Consider the following 22,519-nt stretch of genomic DNA (forward strand, 5'->3'; position numbering starts at 1 on the left):
GGTATGTACGAAGAGCAGCAGCCACTCAAACTTTACAATGAATGAAAGGCTGATGGTGCCACAGCTATTTTTGTAATGGTTTGAGAGGCATGTGACTGTGGCTGGGTGCTTTCTTCTTGCATCCAGCCATCATCACTGCAGATACTCACTCACTTGTGTCTGGGCTGAACTCACCCCTTGATAAAAGAATGAAGACTTCTTGCTATGCAAAGCAAAGTTTTATTTACCACGTGTGGGAGAAAGATGAAAGCAGTCATCTGATTTTATGGTAGCTATACTCTGCTTTCTATAAACGGATTACAACCCAAAGACATGGGCTGATATTATGTAACATATTACAGAGCCAATGAGATTTACATATTTAACATCATCTATTTTTTTGTACATTCAAAGTCCCTGTTGCCTTCCAGCTGGGGGCCACATATAACAACTGTGGTGATTGACTGGTAGATCTGACCAGTTGAAGGTCAGGTTAGGCAGGTGTTCCAATTAAACAGTAGATGTAACATGACCAGATAATGATATTACAAGAACATAAAATAAAGGTCAATTAAACTAATATTTCATCTGTGTAGCAGATGTCCATGAAAAGAAAAAAAAGATGTGACCGTCTTTAGTTTAGAAAATGTTTTAGAAAGCTGGAGATGTGAATTTAAAGATCATGCACTGATTGTGGCAAGACTGCCTCTGCATTGTGGGTTTATTTTTGAATCAAGTTACACAGATACACCTACTAATTGTATATTTTTGCAATTTAGGAGGCATATGCTTACAAAACTCCCCCTTCCCTTTCACCTTGTCCTCCCCTTTTTTTTTTTTTTTTTTTTTTTTTTCTTTTCCGTGCTATACATCCATTTACAATGTGTACATATGCTGTAAACGTTATGTAATTACTGATATGACATTATTGTATTGTAGCATCATACTGTAGAATGTGAACAACATGGCGTTATATCATATCATTCTTATATCAAGAGTTCCTCTATAACTGTTTTTCTGTACTTGAATTCTTCTGGTATTTTATAATCTTGTTCTTGTTGGGACAGCTGTGATTTCTCTTATCCAAACATGGTTTTCTGAACATTGTCAAGACCATTTCGCAGATATCACTATTTTGATAAGTCCCTTAGTCCCTTTTTGCTTAATCATAGTTTGAGTTATTATACTTGTGTCCAAGAGGTCAGTGTGACCACGTCTGGTGTTGAGACAATCCGTTAGGAATTTCTCGTGATTTGGACTTATGCCCTAGATAGGAAACCTTCAACATAGTTTTCAATAAAACATCCACCCATGTATCTATCTGTATCACATTGACTCTGTATGCTCTGTGGTCAATGTGCATTGTATTTCTTCAGTAAACCTATATCAGACGAATGCAACAGAATTGGCATCAATTTCATTCATCGTACTTAACATTGGTGACCTCGAATTGTCTCTTACTGACTGCATCTCCACCTCCGGCTTGCAACCCGCAGCAGGAGGGGACAGCACAGGCACCTAAGGTGAGAAACTTTCTCATTTTATTTACTGTCTTTGCTGTGTGGGAGTGAGGTGCCGGGTTTGGATTGCAGCTACAAAAGGTAGAAAAATAGTATTTTTGAAAGAAAGGAAAAACTGTACATATAATACCAAGTATTCATTTTCCTTACTGCTTGGAGTGTGTGTGTATTATAAATAAATAAATAAAAAATATATATAAAATATGTTGATGTGTCTAAGCAGGTACCACAATTTCTAAAGAGTGAATAGAAGTTGAATGTAGAATTTTGTGTGTGTGTGTGTGTGTGTGTGTGTGTGTCCCCTGTGGTCATCAGTGGATAGCCACAATGAATATATGACCTGCTGTGTGTTCTGTGGGATAGGAAGCTTAGTCAGGGACTAACCTATTGCCACTCAGAGCATAGAACCGTGAGAAAAGAGATATATCTGGTTGCTGATACACAGCCGTTGGTTTAAAGATTGAAACTCTACGTCCCGGAGTTATGCATATTGTCATTTCTAAGCAGAATAACAAAAATGGGGAAATAGCCTAAAGTTTTACCAGTAATGAATAACTGTGGGGTAACAAAAGAAAAAGCTATACATTTTACTAAAAATTGCAAAAGCTGCAAGGTTAAAAATTCCTAAACTGCACCCAGGCGTCCCCATTGGTAAAATGATGGTGAGTGGCGAACCAAGTGTCCTCAAACATCATCCAAGGTGGTGCAAAATAACCAGAAAAGAATATAAGGAAGGCCCTACATGCCGAGGATCCCTACAGAATAGCCTATGGAACTCCACCAGGGGGTAGTGAAGACTAGACATGCAGCCGAACATAGGTATAGTACTGGAGCAGTATTCCAGAAAGATGGTAATTTCTCCCTGAAGAAGGAACTCCGTTCCGAAACATGTTGGGAAGAGTTTATTATCGCCAAGCAAGACCTATATCTATATTGTTGTATTTCTAAATACACTTGGGTATATGCTGGCTCAACTATTTGGTGTATCATATATTGTATTTTACCTTTGTCCCATTGGCCATTTGGTAATTTTTTTGGAATGAAAAATAAAGATTGATTACTTGTTTTTTAATTCATGTTTCATATCTTCTGCCTCTAAAGTCTCCTGGGGAACCTCTGGACATTTTTGGTTGCCTTTCTTTTGTACTATGTATAGGGATGCTGGCAGTGTCACAACCTCCCGTTATTGACTCATTATCAGTTTCCTTTTTAGTTTACTTTGTGTCTTTTAGCGAAATGGCCGTGATGGTTTAAGCAGAAAAGTCTCTGTTAAGGGCAATAGCCTTGCAAAATGTCTACGTTTTCAGCTTTCTTTAAAATCCACATCACTTGCTGTTCAAACAGTCTAATAGCTGCAGCCATCCTCAGCCTGTCATTGTATAATATGGGCTGGGCAGCCATAACTCTTTACAACTCGCCTATTATTCCAGATGCAGGAATCTTCAAATGCTTGCCGCTGGTATTTCCTGATTATGCGTGTGAATGGACCCTTAGTCCTCATGCACACTGGATGTTTTTACAGCTGCTGTTTTTTTTCTGCAGCCAGTAAACTCCCTAGCATGTTATCCTATATATCCATGCACACATAGACTGTAATCAGCATTTTGTGGCTGGAAAACCCCCCCAGAACTAGTGGGTTTCTAAAGGAGTTTTTTTTTTTTTGTTTTTTTTTTTGTTTTTAGCTGTGATAACGCTCTAACACTGAAAAATGCAGAAAATCGGCATTTTTGGATTTTTTTTTCTTTTTTAGCTAATGCAAATAACGCTAACTGCTGAAAACTTGTGTTTTTAGGGTGACTTTACACTGCTAATGTTACCAGCGTTATTAAAACACTCAGTGTGCATGAAGCCTAATTGTGGTATTCATAGAAAGCAAGTGAAATACCATGACGTATTGGAGTATGTAAATAGCTGATGCTGTTTCAAACTGGTCAGCCATTGGGAAGGCATCTTTTCGTCCATAGCATAAAATTTTGTGCAACAAGGTTGAGAAACGAATAAGGAAGGAAGATCAAGCATTCTTGAGCTAATGAAATGTAACCATGAGTCACTTGTATGCAAGAGGACATCTTAGTGGTGAACCTACAGTTAGAATGATGTTTCTTTCTTTCATGTCTGCTGTGTAAGTTGTTTAAAAAAGGCCAAACAAACTGTAGGAGCCAAGTGGTGAAAGATCATAAAACTCTTTATAGGGACATGTTTCCTGGCTCTAATTGACTTGAGTTTTGGCCATCATGGATTGCAATTCGCATTCCCGTATAATTCAGAGTGGGTCTTGTGTATAGCAGTATCAGTAAAGCTCAATGGAGGTTATCCTCTCATTCCTGTCTTTGCATGAAAGTTTGCAAACTGAGTCCCCCCCTTTTTTTTTTTTTTATTTATTTTTTTTTTCTCCTATGCAGCACTGTCTTGTTTCTCACTTTATCAAGACTGTTTCTGGTAGTAACAGCTGATCATTTAAGGTTATCAAGACTAGCACCAAGCTCTATACTCTATACACTAGCTGGTTATGCATACCCTTGTTTTTTAATCTAAAAGTCAAGTTTTACTTCCACAAATCATATGGCATGCCCAAAGTTACTGCCATAGCAGTAGTGGTGCACAAAAATGAAAATTCTGGACTGAAGCCAAAAATTCAGGATGCTCTTTTTATATATAATTTTATTAGATTCGCCTTTTTAATGAATATAATTATTTTTTATAAGAGTATGAATTTAAAAATACAATCCACTAATGTAAAATAACGTTTATTGAAAGTATCACACAAATTGGACAGAAAATGAATTGAAATATTTATAAAATTAAAAACTTACATAGAGATTTTTTTTTTTTTTGCATTGAAGTCAATTATCCTTGTTATTTTCAGCCTATTTTTTAATTTTCGGTGGCTGATATATCGGTGCATCAATATAGGAAACCACTTTATAGAAGAGAACATTGAAATTGGGTGTAGGTGTATATACAGGGTATACATCCAAGAAATCCCTTGTGCCTTTTTGTTTACCACTTCTAAAGAACTTCTTTTGTTGATGTTCTCTTATGGATATTGAAATGCGGAACTGAAGCACCAACCTGGAGTGACAAGACTTCCCACAAGTTGTTAAAGGTGGAGATGTTATGCTGCTATCCTGCCAGGGTGCAACTCTGATTGTCAGAAGAAGGTGAAAACCAACTGGCAGACAACCAGGCACGGTATGAAGTTGAAAGACCGGTATGAAGTTGAAAGACCGTAATGTAGATGGACAGTCAAGGTGTCAAAGCAGGCAGCAGACAGAAATCTGGTCGGACAGGCAAGATGGCAAGACAAACAGAAGCATCGTTCAAAGTACAGGCTGTGGTGAGATGCCAGGAAGCAAATACAAAGGAAGTAAGGTGCTACATAAATGAGTGCAGGCTACAGAGCCGCAGTGTTGCAGTGCCAGAAATTGTCCTAAAATATTGAAGATCAATTCCAGCAATCCAGAATAACTTATATATGTTGGCCATGCATAGCCTGCGAGCCCAGCACACTCACATTTAATAAGGAAAACTGAAGATTTCCTTGTAGTTGGTGGTTTTTGTGACCTTCTGTATTGAGGTGTACATTTAACTTTTTTATGAGGGATTCTGTCTTTGTAATTTGCTTTGAATGTACTTGGCCAGAGGAGCATGGGAATGTTTTGATTTTTTTTTTTTTTTTTTTTTTTCTTCTGGGTTCTCTTGGTCTGTATGCATTGAGGTCACTGCTTTCATATAGTAGTGTTATATAGGTGGTGGCAGCTCTAGATTTTTATTTTAAAGCACGAAGTTGTTTATGTAATTTTGTAAGTAGCGTATTTTGCCAATGTTGCATTTTTACTGCCAGTGAGGTTTTTAATATTATATCTAATTGCGTACCCCTTCGATGAGACCTGTGCAGATTTGAGCCTTTAGAAAGGGCTTCAGAGAATGGTCAGTGCATGGATAACTGAAATACTCTGTGAACCTATGCGGCGCTGTACTCTCAAATCCTGACAAAGGGCACATCTCATGTGCTGTGCTTGTATGCACAGTCTCTGTCTCCAGCTGGAAGCCATTACTTGAGCAGAGTTTCAAAGAAGGGGGAAATTCCTAACTGAGAAAAAATGGTCCATGCCAAAGTGTTTCCATAAATCATGTCATGGCCCTGTACGAATACCAGCTGTGAGAAATCAGAAAATGAGCACTTTGGGGAATTGTGGAATTTCTGGAAATTACAATATGTGGGTGGAGCAAACACAGCAATTCATGTATAAACTTACACGCTACTTTACTTAAAGCAGAACTTCACCCTCTTCAGTTACTTTACTGTGTTTTTTTTTTTTTTTGTTTGTGTTTTTTTTTCCCTCCCTTCTGTCTGTTACACAATTAGAGATTAATAGCATGCATAACGTGGTTTAGGAGTACAAAGCTGCCAATCCAAAGTGGAGCGATTTTTGTGCAGCTCATGAAGTCATCTAGTATTCATACCTGCCCAAAGACAATGAGGGCCCAGGTTTGCTGTAATGTACATCCTTCATTCCACATAATTCTATAATAGCTGTAGGAATGGTTTCACAAACATCAGACTTTTGTCTCGCCTTCTTTGGTCTTCCCATTTTAGCAGATCAGAAGATGGGGGAGCTCTGTGCTACAGAACTTCCCACCAAAGTTCAGTGAGTTTAGAAGAACTTTCTTGAAGCATTTTTCCAACACAGTTCAGCACTTGTTTGTCAACACTCCAAAAAAAGGTTAAGGTTGTTGAAACAGTGGGAGGGCTTAGTCTTAGGTCCTTGAATACTAATTGGTGTTTGTCCACTGCCAGTGGTTCCATTCAAAAAATGTGATAGTATTGTCTACAAGTTCCCTTTGAAAGTAAATCTGACATTTGGAAACCTACATAAACATACATGTTGAGAATATTGGTTGAATGATTCTGTTTTTGTTTTCTTTTGTTTGTTTTTAAAAATTTGGCTTTTTTGGCTTTTACCCTTTTTTGTTAAAAAAAAAAAAAATTATTTTCAAACCACCTACGCTAACCATACAGCAGTAGATTTTCATACACATACTCTCATCAGTACTTTTAATGACAGAACAGATGTCTTTCAATGTTTTTAACATTTTGTTAATGGCGTGAATGGACTCTTCTGAAAGAAAACCATAATCGCTGTTAGAAATGTAAACCTTTTTAGAAAACTTTTCCATGCCGTTCCTTCCAGTTTTTTTTTTCCTTGCTGCGGTCAAAAACGTTGTTTTGACCCCATTGATAATTAGAAGATCTAAAGAATTGTTCTTAAAATATTTATGTATAAAGTTCTAGTAGTGCATGGACAGCTTTTTGTGCAACACATTTTATTGCTGAGGTCAGGTCAGGCATCGGTTCCCCACCTGCTGTCTGGTATTTGTGTGGTAGACTGTGTTGAGGACCTACTGAAGATCTTGGTTCTCGCAAATAATTGAAGGCTTGCTTCGTTACTTGATTCAAGCCAAACACACTTTACTGACAAAGGTGCTCATGGATATGGAAAATCTTCTGATCTCTTCTTGGTCAACTACGAATTCTCCTGCTATCTAGCCGAAGACACTGCCAGGCCCATCTGTGGCATTAGGGCTTGGAGAGGTTAGAAAGCTCAATCCAATGGTGGTTTTTCCTTGTAAGCATGCCAGTGAAGAATCTCTGTGAGATCAATACTGTACTTCATTTGTTACTTTAGAGCCTCCATATATTGTAACCTCATTCTCCATATTCTCTGTATGTTCCTAATTGATCTATCCTACAACTCTTAGCCATGAGGTCTTTCATAAAGAATTTCAGAGCTCCTAATCTGCATCTTTTGCTACAAATTGATGTGCTTTGGACACACTCTCACACACTCTCACACACTCTCACACACTCTCACACACTCTCACACACTCTCACACACTCTCACACACTCTCACACACTCTCACACACTCTCACACACTCTCACACACTCTCGCATACTCTCACACACACTCACACTCTTTCAAGCCCATTCAGCCTGGTAATGGCTGACTCGAAGTAGCATTTCCCTCTGTCCACCACTAGGAGGTATTGTAACATAAAATCTACTGCATCTGCAATGAGCCAGAGGCTACAGTAACTATGAGTAGATCATTGTATCAGTTCTTACATGAATTGATCCTTTCATATGCAAGGGATAAAAAAAAATATTCTGTGTATCTAGGGAACCATTGTTTTTAGAAAGCATGGATGTTTCAAAGAAAACCCTATAGCGCTTTAAATGTAAATGCTCTTTTCTTTTTTCACAGCTTTTTACTATTCTGTGTCCTATACAGGTATTTGTTTTATGCATGTGTTACTCATAACATCCTCTTTGTAGATATCCAAAAGCCCTTCAGACTGCTGCTGGGTGCCACCCTCTTGGATGTGATGATGGCAGCCCCAGCAGACTTAGAGCTGTCTTTCTATAGTCTTCCCCTTTCCTTCTCCCCTGGCAGCTACATAAAGGGTTATGTAGGAAGAAAAGGGGTATGGAAGTAACAAACGATTTCTAAATCATAGGGCTCCACTACTGCACAATCCAGTATTTAGTTTGACACTGCAATAAATGTTTGAATCCTCCTTTTTTGGCCTTTTTTATCAATAGAAAAAAAAAAAAAATCCTATGGTGGTTTGCCCAAAGGTTAGTTCTTGGTTTTTGACTTGCTTGTGATGTTCCCATTTCAGTGCTTGCATACTACATAAACCTATACTCCCAGCTGGAAGACTCAAACCTCTTATGGTTACAGTAGGTGTGGAAATGTAAGCACTGACATGTCACCATCTCATTCTTTTCAAGGCTATGACAAACAAGTGGCTTAAAGTGGAATTCTAGTTTTATACCTTACCAATCCTAAAAATGCTTTCTCCTCCCCTTAACACCTATCCTGAATAAACTGTGTAATGAAGATGTATACGAGTACCTATTTTCACAAGGGAGCTGGATCATGTGACCAGAGCTGGCTGAAAGTAGGTAAGTATATGCATCTTTCTTACACAGGTTATTTGGGGGGATTTTTAAAAGGGGCTTTATGTATAACCTAAAATTCCACGTGTATTAAGAATTAAAATCTCACAGATGACAGGACCATTTTTAGGTTCTGTGGTGGCGTTATCGGAGTAACAAAATTTCAAACTTCCTTTTTAGAAGTGATTGGTGAGCACAGTTTGCCTGAATGAATTGACAATACTCAAGAGGAGGAGCAAAGATGATGATAAACAAATTATATCCCCTTCTCCCTTGACAATGTTCAGAGAGCTTTTATGTAACCAGATACTATACAGCCTGGCCTCATAGTTCACAAATGTTCATGTATTTTGTTTCCTTCACCGTAAAGGGAATTGTGGAATTCAGTCTTATTAGGTATGGGTAAACTCTGCGGTTTTTTTTTTATATAGGATTTTCATGTTAATGTGATTTAAATTATGTAAATCATTCTGTACGTGTTTTTAATAGTGCATCTAAACCCAAAATGGAAAATATTGTAGCATAGCAGACCTTAGATGTGGTGGCTGCATTACTTTTCTCTTTTATAGTTTAGATTTTATAGTTTAGAAGACGGCTAGTAGCCTCATTTTTAAGATTTTTAGTTAAAGTATAACTGAAGCTAAACCTGCCCTCTGTCGCAGGGAGGGAGTTTGAGGACTTGAGTAGACAGGAGCTGGAACATGTTCCACCCTATGTTGCATAAAATTGGGGTGATGCCGGTCTGGCCAGCGCCATCGGGTTGGAGGCGGAAATGATGGGCTCTGGTGCTGTACTCTGTGGCCAGCTGCCCTCCGAGCACTTGTCCATGGCGGCATGAGTGGAGTGGATGGGGGGGGTCGATGCGGGGGCTGCATTCTCCACTCTATGGACTCTCTGGGGTTGTGGCTGTCTGGTGGGGGGGGGGGGGCAGACTTGTGTTGTACCCCGGGGGGCTGTTTGGGGGAGGTTGCCACCTGGAAGACGTGTGCATCAGGGGGCTCTGCCAGGACTCTGTGTGTAGGGAGGGATGGGGGAATCTGGGGGTCCAGGGACACTTGCCTGCGCTCCCCTCTGTGGGGCGGAGGAAAGGGGGTGGCCTAGGACACAGGGCGAGTGAGCGCTGGACAGTGTGGGCTGACAGGGCCCAGGTGCCGAAACGCGGTTACCTCGTCACCGTGGCGACCTGGCGACTGGGATTTTACGAGCCCTGGTCTAAACAGTGTTTCTCTAAAGTATAGGGGCAGGTGTCCTCTATTGTTGTGGCACAAATACCCTGTAGTATAAATGAGTTAAAGCCGAGCTGCACCCAAAAGGGGAAGTTCCACTCTAAGCCTTTGTCCCCCGCTCCCCGTTAATGATTGGTACCTTTTGACAGGTACCTGCTTCCACTGCGATCGTCTAAGTGATCAGAAGCAGGAGTTGTTGTCTCCCCCCCCCTCCTGTAGTCTTCTGAGACACTTGACAGGTCCCAGAAGACTACAGGGCCATTGGCAAAGTGCAGCGCTTCTTGTGCATGCACAGTGAGCTGTCACAGCCGGGTGCCCACCGGCACCGGGAACACAGGGCGGCTGGTGAAACCAGCGGTGGTGAGGATACCACTGGACCGAGGGACAGGTAAATGTCTGTATTTTAAAAGTTTTTGTAGCTGCTGAATTTTTATTTATTTCAGCTGGTTTAAAGTTGACTACTGGTTACATGTCTGCAATAAGTTAGGGGTTAATTAAATATAAATTTGTAATTGGTGTGTTGCAAGATATAAGTTCTCACATAACTCTTGAAAACATCTTACATAACTAACAGTGGAGAACATCGGAGAGGAGTACTGGTACCATGAGATAAGAGGCATTTTTGTATCACGATATATCCTATATAGCGTTACGGCAGTCATCTATCTCCCTTTTTTTTTTTTTTCTTAGGCAAATGACTGTAGCCTATCCTTTTTAATTAAGGATAGGGCTGTTCTTTTGAATACTCTTGGGCACCTGGCCAGCGTCCATTTTGTGTGATAGAACCATCCTGTACCTGGTAACTGTCAACACTTTTAATAAACACATGCTGTTGTTGCAGCAAAGTATAAAGATGGGGTCTTCCTTTGGTCAGATCGGAGCCTCACCTGTGAGTGGACGCACTGCATAGGACCCAGGACTTATTGGTTTCCAGTTTAAGACTGACTTGGCTGTAATGGAGCTCCCCAGTTGAATTGTTGGCACAGATGGTTTTAACTTTTTCAGTGTTGTATTTTTTTCCATTTCATGTATTGCCTTACTAATCATATGTAATATTGCTTTATTAACCATTTGTAGCACTCTGACTGTACAAATAAGGTTTACTGTTGCTCATAGGTATAGAATTATTCATTGGTTCTTGAGTTACTTCATTTTTGTGTCCCGTTTTTTTTAGGTAATGCATACCTTCATGGTCTTAACCCCTATGGCCTTCAGGAAAAAGTGTTTGAAATTGCAAAGAGTGATCACAATTAACGTGGCCAGTTGCTCTGTCTAGACGTAGTCTTAAACACTCTGGTTGTATAAAAGTTAAAGCTGTCTTGCTGAATCACTTTCTCCAATTCCTTTTATCCGTGTTTACTTTGCAAGATACCATGTAATGCATATATTTATATGAAATCATACTAGGCAGAGATGCACATGCCTGAGATAAGATTGCAATGGTGACATGCACTGCGTTTTTTTAATTTATAATTTACCTCAACAGAGCTTTCCAAAGAAAATGATATTACCTACTTGCATAGAAATTTCTAATTCTGGTTTATTGTTGTCCTTGTAGGTTGAAACTGATGAACCAGGATACAGGATGGAGTGGAACCGAAGCAACTTGAATGGTGCTGTTGCTCCACCTCACAGTCAGCAGCAGTATTTGCCATCTGCATCCACCATGGTTGCAAATGGGCAGAGCCAATTGTCTAGTGTACAGCAAAACGCCTATGTTCAGAACAGGTCCTTTAATTGTAACAAAGACCCACTTCTTCAAACTTTGCTGGCAGCCAAAACAGATGAAGACTATTTACAAGTTCAGCAAGTTGCCTTAGAAAATTTCAGGAGTAATCCAGGAGTATTTCAGAAGACAAAGAAAACAAACAGTCAGGTGAAATCGAGCCCTCAGATTTCTTCTTACAAGCCTGCTAAGGAAGGTGTTTCCATTCCAGACAACAGAAGTGCTATTACTGTTCAGAATTCTGTAGTATCTAACTACAGAATGCCAACCTATGTAAACATTATACATCAAATGCCACAGCAGCCACCATCTGTAGTAGTTGGGCAACAGTTTGGTGGAAATGGATACACTACTACTGTGGTCCAGCAACCTCTACAGAATTCCCAGCAACCTCTACAGAATTCCCAGCAACCTCTACAGAATTCCCAGCAACCTCTACAGAATGCTCAGGCATTACAAGCTTATCAACCTACTGTCACTTATACGTATCCCCAGCAAAATAATCTTTATAACTCCATAAGACCCCCTGCTAACTCCATCCAAATGCCTTGCCAGCAAATGGCACCAAATGTGCCACCTTCAACGACGTACAGTTTACATAATGGTGTCTCGGGGCAGTTAACTTCTCAGAAATCACCTTCTGAAACAAATATTTCTGCAACTACGCAGGATTGCAGGAATATTCAAAATGTTACAAGTCCATCCTTGCCCAGGTATAGACCTTTGGCACCTAATATGTTGCCACATGCCCCCCAACAGCAATTGAGTATTCCCCAGCTACAGACCTTACCATGTTTGGATGGAAATTCCAACTGTTATACCCAAAGTCAACAAAGACAAAACATTCAGAATGTCTTGGGTAATAATTCTCCACAGATTTCAAGTGCAGCTGCTGAGATGATGCCACCTAATTACGCTCAAGCTACAACCAATCTGCCAAATGTTATCGGTGCATCAGCAAACCAGAACTTCAGTAAACAGAGGCAAAATTATGTTGCAGCCAATGTACAGCAGCCAGCACAGACCGGAAATCCCCAGCCTGTTCAGACTTCTATGGGGGATGAACAGTTTAGAATCCGTGACATAATTGCCTTACAAGAGAGGAAGCAAGAGATGCTTAAATTGTTGCTAGTTTACCGGAATGCCAGAAAGCAGTATGAGTTGTTGAATCGGGAAAATAACCTTTCAAGACAAAGGCTACAAGCCAGCATGTCCCAGGAAAATGCAAGACCACCACCACTCATTTCAAGCCTTCCGCCTGCCCAACCTCAGACAAACTGCATAATGGTTGGACAGCAGAACTTAACTCAGGCTGTATCTAACTCAACCCAAATAAATTCTGCAAAGGTTTTTCATAGTCAAAATCTATATGATAATGTGACGAATACTCCAAATCAAGCTAGTATACAACAGAATATATCTCTGCATGAAAATACAGCGATCCTCAGCCAATTGTTAAAAGCGGACAACGGTAACCTTCATAGGCAAAACAATTATTCAGTCTTTGATGTAAGCCAGGCAAATGTTGCAAATGGATCAACCTATGCTTTGCAGTCACTGAGCTCAGAAAATGTAACCACTAAAGTTTGTCAAAAAGCAACATCAAGGGAATTTGGGGGACAAACCAATTTGAATAACCAGTATGTATCTAGTTCGAACGCAAATATTGGAAACGTAATAAAGAATGGACATGGTTTACACAGTCCTGATAAACCAGCTTCAGTTTCTCAGAGTCTTAATACTTCCTGCCAAGAAAATAACCGAAATGGAAACCTGTCCTCCTGTACAGCTGGTTTAACTGGAAATGGACACGTGGCACCTGTTTCACGGGAAGCAATAGAAGCTTCTTTGCCTCTCTGGAAGACCGTTCCTCAAAGTACAAACAGGTCTTCAGAAACTCAACACAATCAGTCTCCAGTAGAATGTTCACTTGCTGCTTTCAATCTCCTGGATGAAATAACATCGGGGTCTACAAATGAGGTTTCTTCAACTCTCTCTGTACAAAAACAAGATTCAACTGTTCCAAGTGCTGCAAATCCACAGATTGCTATTGTTTCACCACTTGTGCAGTCTAAGGAGGCTCTTCATGGAGATTACCAGAAGTCTAAAGTTTGTGTACAAGGCCCAGACGTAGAAAACACTGCAATAAATAGTTTAATAAACTCACACGAAAATGAATGTTTCAGTAAAATTTTGCAAGCATTAGAATCTTTAGGAGCCAACACCATAAATAACATAGAAGCCTCAAGGTCTAAAGAGCCTCCAGTTGCAAGTCCGGATCATTTCAATCCACCCCTACTATTTAGCACTGAAACTTTATCTCAAACTGAACCTAAGACATCCAGTGAAAATGATGAAATTGTTGATGATAGTTTGCAGATTTCTGGAATATGTACTCTGGTAGAAGGTAACTCTTTTTATGATTCTTCTATTGCCATGATATTTGATGAAACTTCGGACACCACTGCATTGCTCCATACCAACACTATAGGTGAACATTCCAAAACTGTAGATGCATCTTGTATTCTGAAAGAACCATGCAATACTGCTCCAAAAGCAGTCACTGCAGCAATTAAATCAGAGCCTGTTGATGAAGTGGCAGTTGGTCATACAACTGAGGGTGACTTGCATTGCAGTAAACTTCCCTGTGTTGACATGGAAGCTGACCAACAATTGGGGTCTGCTCAGCAGAATTCTTGCTGTGACTTGGAATCCAGTGCTGTATCTGACCAGTTGACTGAACTTCTTTCTGAGTTTCCCTATGGAATAAAAAATTATATGTCTGAGAATATACTAGAGTGCACAAATGGTGGTCCCCCAAGAAGACCAACTGGCAAACCTGTGTTTAAGGCAGCATCTAAGGACTCTGAACCTGTTAAATGCAAGGCAATTGACACACAATGTGAAATGGTGCCTGGTCCCTCCGTGAACCTGCAGCATATGGTCAAGATGGAGTCTGAGCTGTCAGATGATTCGGGGCCTTCAGCTGAAAGAACTGACATGCGGCCTCCAGCTGCAGAGGTGCACAAAACTGAAATCGTGCCTGTACCTGCTAAAGATGTTGTTGGAGATCCCTTGCCTTCAATAGACACCTGTTTAGATGATGGTTTTGAAATCCTTTCCAATAGTCCAGTGAGTGACATACATATTACTATTTTAGATCAGGATGAAATACCTAAGATTTTTCCAGGTGAAAAGGAATATGTAGATGATGAAAAATGCAATGAAACTAAACTTGAAGATTTGCAGGAATGTTCTAATACTCCTGAGCCTGAAACAGAGTCTCATTTGGTAAAAGACTCCACTAATGTGGTTGAGGCTGGAACAGATAAAAACTTATTCTGCTGTTTATTTAGTTGGTTAAATCTCACTAATAAAAATGCTCCAAAATGCAATTGCAAGCAACTAGAAGCCTTCAAAGAAGTAGAATCTGCTAAATTAAGTAATGACTCTATGCCAAAGACTGATCCATCCCCACAAAGTTCTGAACCAACATTGCAAGGTTTGCCTAAACCAGGCAACAGTGGCATTATTGGCCTTGAGATTCTGCAAACTGACAGACCTCCAAAACTTGACCTAGTAGATTCAGAAAATGAAGAAATTCTGCAGCCTATGGACAAACCACCCAAGCTTGAACGAATAACATCTGAAGATGAACATGTTCAAAAATTCACTCTCCAAGCAGAAAAAGGCTTAAAAAGGTCAACTTCTGTTGAAGGATTTCAATCTTCCAAAGATAGTCTGAAAAATAACCCTGTGATCCATGAAAAAAGTTTAACCCCTAGTCCCAGGGATGGGGAAGCTACTTTCATAAACAAGGACCAGTCTCCAAATAAATTAAAATTTCATGGTTCCCGTAAATCTGAAAAGTTGATCGTTAAAACAGATTTTCTGAAGAGCAAGCGTTCATCTAAAGAAAAGAGAAAAAATGAAGGGAAAAATTATTTGAACAAAATTGATTCTCATAGTGGATTTTCAAAAAACTCGCCAGGTGAACCTGGAAAGGGGTCCCGAGGAGAAAAAGAAAAGGTTGAACAAAGTGCAAGCAGCATAAGAGATGAGCAGTCTCCTGAGAAGCAAGCAGACAGGAGTTGGAATAGACTGAAGAATTCCCCTGGTGGGGACAGATACATTCGCTCTCGTGGAGGCAGAAAGCGTAAGGAAAGAGAGAGTCATTTTGAAAAGACAAGGAAAGTGCCAACAGTGCAAGAATATTTAGAAAGAAAAAGGGAACTTTGTAAGAAAAGGACAGAAGCCAGAACAGAACCAAGAGAAGGTTTAGGAGATGTAAGGCACACAGCTGAGAGAGCTTCTGATATGAGTGGAAATAGTCCTTGTAATCTGAGGAGGCAATTATCTCCTGCAAAAACCGTGACTTCAAAAGAAAATGGCAAGTATTCTGAAACATCAAAAGTTTATCAAAAGGATGGTTCACAAAATGGAGGAGCTTATGAAGCTGGCCACAGAAGGCGCAAGTACTCTCGCAAAAGCCAAAAAATGCCTGAGAGCAAGGCAAAGAATGTGGGTCGCCCGTCAAATAAAGACAAAATCTATCTGACCCCTATTAGTTCCAGGCGTGCTTCTTATGATGGTATCAGTTTGGCTAAACTACAAATCAGACATTCTCCAGACAAACCAAAGTACACTGAACTAAGGAAATGTCTTGATAACTCTGGTCTCCCAAAACCTTCAAATTCTGCTTTGAAAAATAGTGATTCACCTAAAATGTTGGAGTTCAAACTATATCCAGAATTTACCCACGAAAGTCCTATCACTCAAGAGAGAGCACGGGAGGCAACAAATTCTAAAGAAAAAAGTGTGGTAGAAGGTATGTAAAGTGCTTTTAAATGTGCCCTATTTTATGTTGACTTAGTTTTGCACGAAGGTAATGGCATTAAGAATTGTGCATATTGTAGTTGCTCAGTGGTTTAACCACTTCAAGTCGAGGCACTTTTTTTTTAACACTGATTGCTTTTACACCCGTAAAGGCAATAATTTATCCTCTCTGGCTGCATTCCTGCAGCCATTGAGAAATACTGTGTGTGCTGTGATTGGTTACAGCTTGTCACATGGTACAAGGCTGTTGTGCATAGACTTGTACCATGTGACCTCTGTGATCATTCACAAATTTCACAAGTAGTAAACAATGATGTAACATGATTACATATGTTCTTGCATAGCATGATTTCATTTATTGTTAGCTGTAAATATCAAGCACATACGGGAAAAATAAAAACGCTCAATTTTAAGAGCTAATTTTCCAAGGCTGAGAGCTGCTCTCCAAGACTTGGAGGGAATATTGACATCAATGAACACAACACAGAAATGGGAGTTCTTCAAAAAGACTATGTGAACACACTGCAAAATATATTCCCATGGGCAATAAGTTTAAACGGCTAAAAATCAAACTTATGTGGCTTACGGCCAAAGTTAAAAAAACTAGATAATAAGCAAAGCGCTTTTATTAAATATAAAAATGAAGGCACGCTATCATTGTTTAAACATTAGAAAGTAACAGAATATGCAAAAAGGAAATAAAGGCCACAAAAATGGAAAATGAACGACAGATTACAAAAGATAGCAGGACAAACCCCCAAAAACTCTTCAAATATATTAACCACTTGCCATTCTGAGGATTTTAGCCTCCTTAATGACCAGGCCTCTTTTTGCTATTAGGCGCTGCACTATTTCAACTGATAATTGCGCAGTAATCAATGCTGTACCCAAATGAAATTTACATAATTTTTTTTCACAGAAATAAAGCTTTCTTTTGGTGGTTTTTGATCGCCTGTGTACTTTTTAATTTTTCACTCTATAAACAAAAAAAAAAAAACCAGAACATTTTGAAGAGAAACAATATTTTTTACTTTTGGCTATGAAAAAAAATATATAGTCAACGCAGTCATAAATTTAGGCCAAAATGTATTCTGCTACATGTTTTTGGTAAAAAAAAATCAAGTGTAAATTGATTGCTTTGTGTGAAAGTTATATCATCTACAAACTATGGTATAGATACTGCAATTTATGCCATTTTTTTTGCTATACAGCGCTGCAATACTTTAACTGACAATTGTGTGGTCATTCAATACGGTACATAAATGAAGTTTACGGGGTTTTTTTTCACACAAATAGAGCTTTCTTTCAGTGGTATTTTATCACCTGTGCACTTTTTATTTTTGCCACTATAAACAAAGACCGAAAATTTTGAAAAAATATTTTCTCATTTCTGTCAGAAAAAATATCCAAAAAACTCAAGCTTCATCATAAATTTAGGCCAAAATGTGTTGTTACATGTTTTTGGTTAAAAGAATCTCCAATAAGTGGGCGGCCTTTTCAAAATAATCTAGTGTGGGTGACTGGGGACAAAGAGAAGACGAATTTATAAAATACCTTCTTCAGCTCTGTGTATACGAAGGAGCATGGGGGAGCTCTTGTCCATAATGGGCATGATATTGACACAGCTCCAGATGATCCACATTGGCTCACAATTGATATGATCCAGAAATATTTAGACAGAATAAAGGTCCATAAAGTACCTGGACCGGATGGCATACACCCACGAGTCCTTAAATAATTGAGCTCTGTCATTTCAAAGCCATTTCTAATGTTTAGGAACTCTTTAATGACTGGCATAGTACCACTGTATTGCCGTAAGGTCAATGTGGTGCCTATATTTAAAAAGGGGTCAAAATCTTTACCAAATAATTATAGACCTGTTAGTTTAACTGATATAGTTGGGAAGGTACTGGAGAGTTTAATAAAGGACCACATAGATGAGTTCTTGCTGGAAAAAAAAATGTTAAACAGGCAGCATGGATTCATGAAAGACAAGTTGTCAAACAAATCTGATTTCTTTCTATGAGGAGGTGAGCAACACTTTGGACAGAGGGGTGGATGTGGTATACTTGGATTTTGCAAAAGCATTTGACACAGTTCCCCACACACGGCTAATGTGTAAGGTAAAGTCTACAGGCTTGGAAAAATCTGTATGTAAATAGAAAACTGTCTAAAGGATTGTATTCAGAGAGTAGTGGTTAATGATTCATACTCTGAATGGTCCAGGGTTGTCAGTGGTGTACCCCAGGGTTCAGTGTTGGGACCCTTACTGACAAGTTGAATAAAAATGTCACCTTAAAGCTTATATTTTATAATATTATTGTTGCATGTTACTTGTTAAGGATTTCTTCTGTATGTTTAAAAGGCTATATAGAAAACATATTTTTAAACTAATATTGTATCTTTGTATTTAAACTTCTATAATAAGTATATATCTACACTATCCTAAGTATATATCTAGTTAGATATTTTAGAATTAGTTAAGATGATTTTACAATGTTCTATACGTGGCATTAGGGGGTTTCAATTATAAATGAACTTAAGATTTATACTCCAAGAAATGTGTGTATTTAGCAATACAAGATGTATTCCAAGAATCCTGTTTTAAACAGATTTGTTCTGGGGAAACATTTCCAAATGTCACATTATCACAAAGTGTTTTTGTAGTCCTCTATTTTGATCCAATGTTTAGTTTAGGATTTGGCTAAATAATTGTGGACATGTTGAAATTTGGCATGGTCAAGAAGATGTAAATATGTTGACAATTAACAAGATCAAGAAGATTGTGTAATGTTAGTTACCATATACAGAACGCAAGCTGATTGATGTCGAAGTCCTTCCTTGAAAGGCTAGCTTAACATTACCTTTTTAAGTTTTATAACCTATAGGGTCTGGGATTAAAAATACCATTTCAGTCTTTGCAGATGACACCAAGCTGTGAAATGGAATAACGTCCTTTACAGGATGTCTCCAACTTACAAGCCGACCTCAATGCACTGTTTAATTGAGCAACTATGTAGCAAATGAGGTTTAATGTTGATAAATGTAAGGTTATTCACTTGGGGGCTAAGGATATGCATGCATCATACATACTCGGGGGAGTACAACTGGGAGAATCAATGTTGAAGGATCTGGGGGTTCTGGTAGATCACAAGCTTAATAATGGCATGCAATGCCAAGCTGTGGTTTCTAAAGCGAGCAAAATCCTCTCTTGTATTAAGAGGTATAGACTTCAGAGAGAGAGAGATATATCATATGACCCCGGTATTAATCAGTAATACCTCATCTGGAATATGCAGTTCAATTTTGGGCACCAATTCACAAAAAGAACATTCGGGAACTTGAGAAACTACAGAGATGGCCAACTAAACTGATCAGAGGCATGGAGGAGCTCATCTATGAGGAAAGATTAGAGGAACTGAATTTATTCTCTTTAAGAGGAGATTTAAGGGGGATATTTATTATTATACATGATTTATATTATACAGGATTTATATTGCGCCAATAGTTTGCGCTGTGCTTTACAAAATGAAGGTAGACATTACAGTTACAATACAATTTGGTACAAGAGGAAACAGAGGGCCCTGCTCGTTAGAGCTTACAATCTAGAAGATATACCGCAACAGTTTGCTCAGCGCTTTACAATATAAATGGAGATGATACAGTTCAATACAAGAGGGTTAGGAGGGCCCTGCTGCTTGGAGATATGAAAAACGTGTATAAATAAATCAGTGGTTTATAGTGAACTTGGTGTAGAGTTAATCACCTTGAGGTCATCACAGAGGACAAGGGGGCACTATTTACATTTGGAAAAAAATGTAATCTCCAAATACTGAGAAGTTTCTTCACAGTAGGCTGTGAAAATGTATATAGATAGATAATTATAGTATTATTGATGCTAAATATTATACATTGATTTGGGTTATTGACAAAGAAATGTATCTGAATACATATTGATCTATATTTATGAACAAAGATTTTTTGCAAAAATAGTTTTTTGTTTTTTTATAAAGCCGACGCTAAGCCACAAATCAGTCTTTTCTTATTGTTTCATAGGTATCAAAAGCAGCAAAGAGGCTTGGTGCAACAGTATCCCCTTGAAGAAACGCAAAGTGGAAGGTGTAGAAGGTCATGGTAAGGGAAAATGTTTTGAGTGTAAAGCGAGCCTGTCTTGATTGGGTTTAGTGATAATTGAACAGGCTCAAAGAGTCACTTTTAATCCTGCTCAAACAAGGCAGATTGACAGTCAATGCTGATGGCATGCTTACACTGCTTTCTCTCATCACCAGAGTCCTCCAAGGAGTGGGGCTTCCAGGCATAAGAGAGCATATGCAACCTCCCACATGTGACACTGTTTGGGCCTGAGCAGTCAATCCCCATGTCTGAACATGTGCGGGATAGCCACTGACATCCTGCTTCTATCTAAGCACTGACAATGTAGCTTAGGCATGACTTAAAGTGTTACTAAACCCAGGACCCTGCATTCACTATATCTGATCTCCCACAGTACACACAGCATGGAAATGCAATTATTTTAGTAAATATAAACTGCTAAATACCTTTTTCTCATCAGAAGTTAGAGCAGTCTTGTGACTTCTATCAGTGTTCAGCCAAGCACTAGCTGAAGCTTGTAAGAAGGGTTTTCTTTTTGCTCTAGGAGGATACAAACCCCCTGACCTCTGTCTGACCAGTGCTGATTGGCCCTGTGCTGATCACATGCACTCTCCCAAGAATAAAAAGCTCTCTAGCAATGCACAACAAACTGAGCATGTGTAAAATGCCTATGGTTCAGTCTGTCTTCTCAGGAGATAAGAGGTGGTCGCTTAAACAAGGGGAGGAACAGAGCAATCAGGATCAAACTGCCTTTTTACACAATGCAGAGGATTAACCCCTTAGGCTCCACAGTGAGTATAAAAGCATGCTTTACTGCATATACAGACTGATTTTACTGTTGTGGGTTTAGTAACACTTTAATTGGCAAAGCGACTTTTTTTTTTTTTTATATAAATATGTAAAGGATTTGTTCTTCAGTATCGTGCAGAGTGTCATGGACCTTTGCTGTTCTGCCCAACCTCGTACATGGTGCACGCACAAACTCAGAGATTGGTAGCCGACAGGCCAGCAATACTCAAACTTCAGATAAGATGACCATCTTATCTTCTGTTATCCTTATCCCTTCCGCTATTGCTATCCTGACAGGTCCCTATTTTAAAGAAAACTTATCGGGCCTTTTAAAAGCTCTAGGACGAGGGTCAGCAACCCATAGATCACAGTCTGGGCTTGCTGACCCACCATCCCAAAGCATCAAATAGAATGCAATGCAGAGTGACTACTTGTAAAGTTATAGCTGTGGTAGGGAGTAAGAGCCCCATAGGATGATGCCTCCTCTGTAGTGCTGTTTCCTGTCCCATGTGGAGTGATACCAACTGCATTCCACCTCTTATCCCAGCTAGCAGTCTCCAGAGTGGTGCCAACAGCAGGAAAGAAGAGATCTTCAGTTCAGTGTGAAGCACTGGGCATAATAGTATAGGACTGCTTTCACACTGAATGCGCTGCAATTTACCCACACTGCTGGTGCAGTATAGTGTACCGTACCTTTTTAGCTTTCCTGCTGGTTTGCTGTGTTTAGTGATAGACTTTTATTATATCTTGTGGGTTTGGTGCACTTTCTGAGAGTGCACCAAAACTCCTGAATGCAGCAAAGTGCACCACACCTGCAAGATATAAAAAAGTCTATGGCAAAGCACAGCTAACCCAGGATAATCGCGGATGCACTAATAGTAAGGGTTCATTTACATTTTGCAGTTTGGGAGGGGTGGTAAAAACCAAAGTTATGTGTTTTTACCCACAACCACACCCCCTTTAGCTGCAGTGGCCAGGGGTGTACGTATGTCACAGCCGCAGCAGGAGTTGTATGCCCTGTCATAGTTGGTGGGTGTAGTACTTGCCAAGCATGACCCATTCAAGTGAATGATGCTGCTCTGTAAGTGCCCTGCAACCTTGCGCAGTACAGCAAACAAGGGGTTGAAAAGGCAGCGGTGTGTTGCTTTCTCACCACCTGCTTTAATCCCTTGGACCCCACAGATGCATGCAGTTGTGGAGCACTTTCAGAGTGGCCCCATTTACTTGAATGGTTTGTGATTGGTAGATGGTAGCACCCACCAAAAGCAACTGGGGGTTTAATTCCTGCTGTGGCATGTGTACACTTTATTGGCTGCTGCCTCAGCAGTCAAAGTGGGTAGGGACTGGGGGTGATAAATCTGCAA

At 39.5% G+C, this 22,519-nt stretch overlaps 1 protein-coding gene across 1 annotated transcript in view; it reads left to right on the top strand.

Moving 5' to 3' along the window:
- RESF1 (retroelement silencing factor 1) overlaps positions 1 to 22,519 on the top strand; it is a 30,987-nt gene that overhangs the window by 5,406 nt on the left and 3,062 nt on the right. The window contains exons 2-3 of the mRNA XM_089680734.1: positions 11,250 to 16,245; positions 20,310 to 20,387. Of these exons, the coding sequence (XP_089536860.1) occupies positions 11,277 to 16,245; positions 20,310 to 20,387 (5,047 nt within the window). The 5' untranslated portion in view covers positions 11,250 to 11,276. The remainder of the gene's footprint in view (positions 1 to 11,249; positions 16,246 to 20,309; positions 20,388 to 22,519) is intronic.

This window comes from Staurois parvus, unplaced genomic scaffold, assembly GCF_062004578.1.
Source record: "Staurois parvus isolate SC_StPar_1 unplaced genomic scaffold, SC_StPar_1.0 ptg000249l, whole genome shotgun sequence".
Taxonomy (NCBI): Eukaryota; Metazoa; Chordata; class Amphibia; order Anura; family Ranidae; genus Staurois; species Staurois parvus.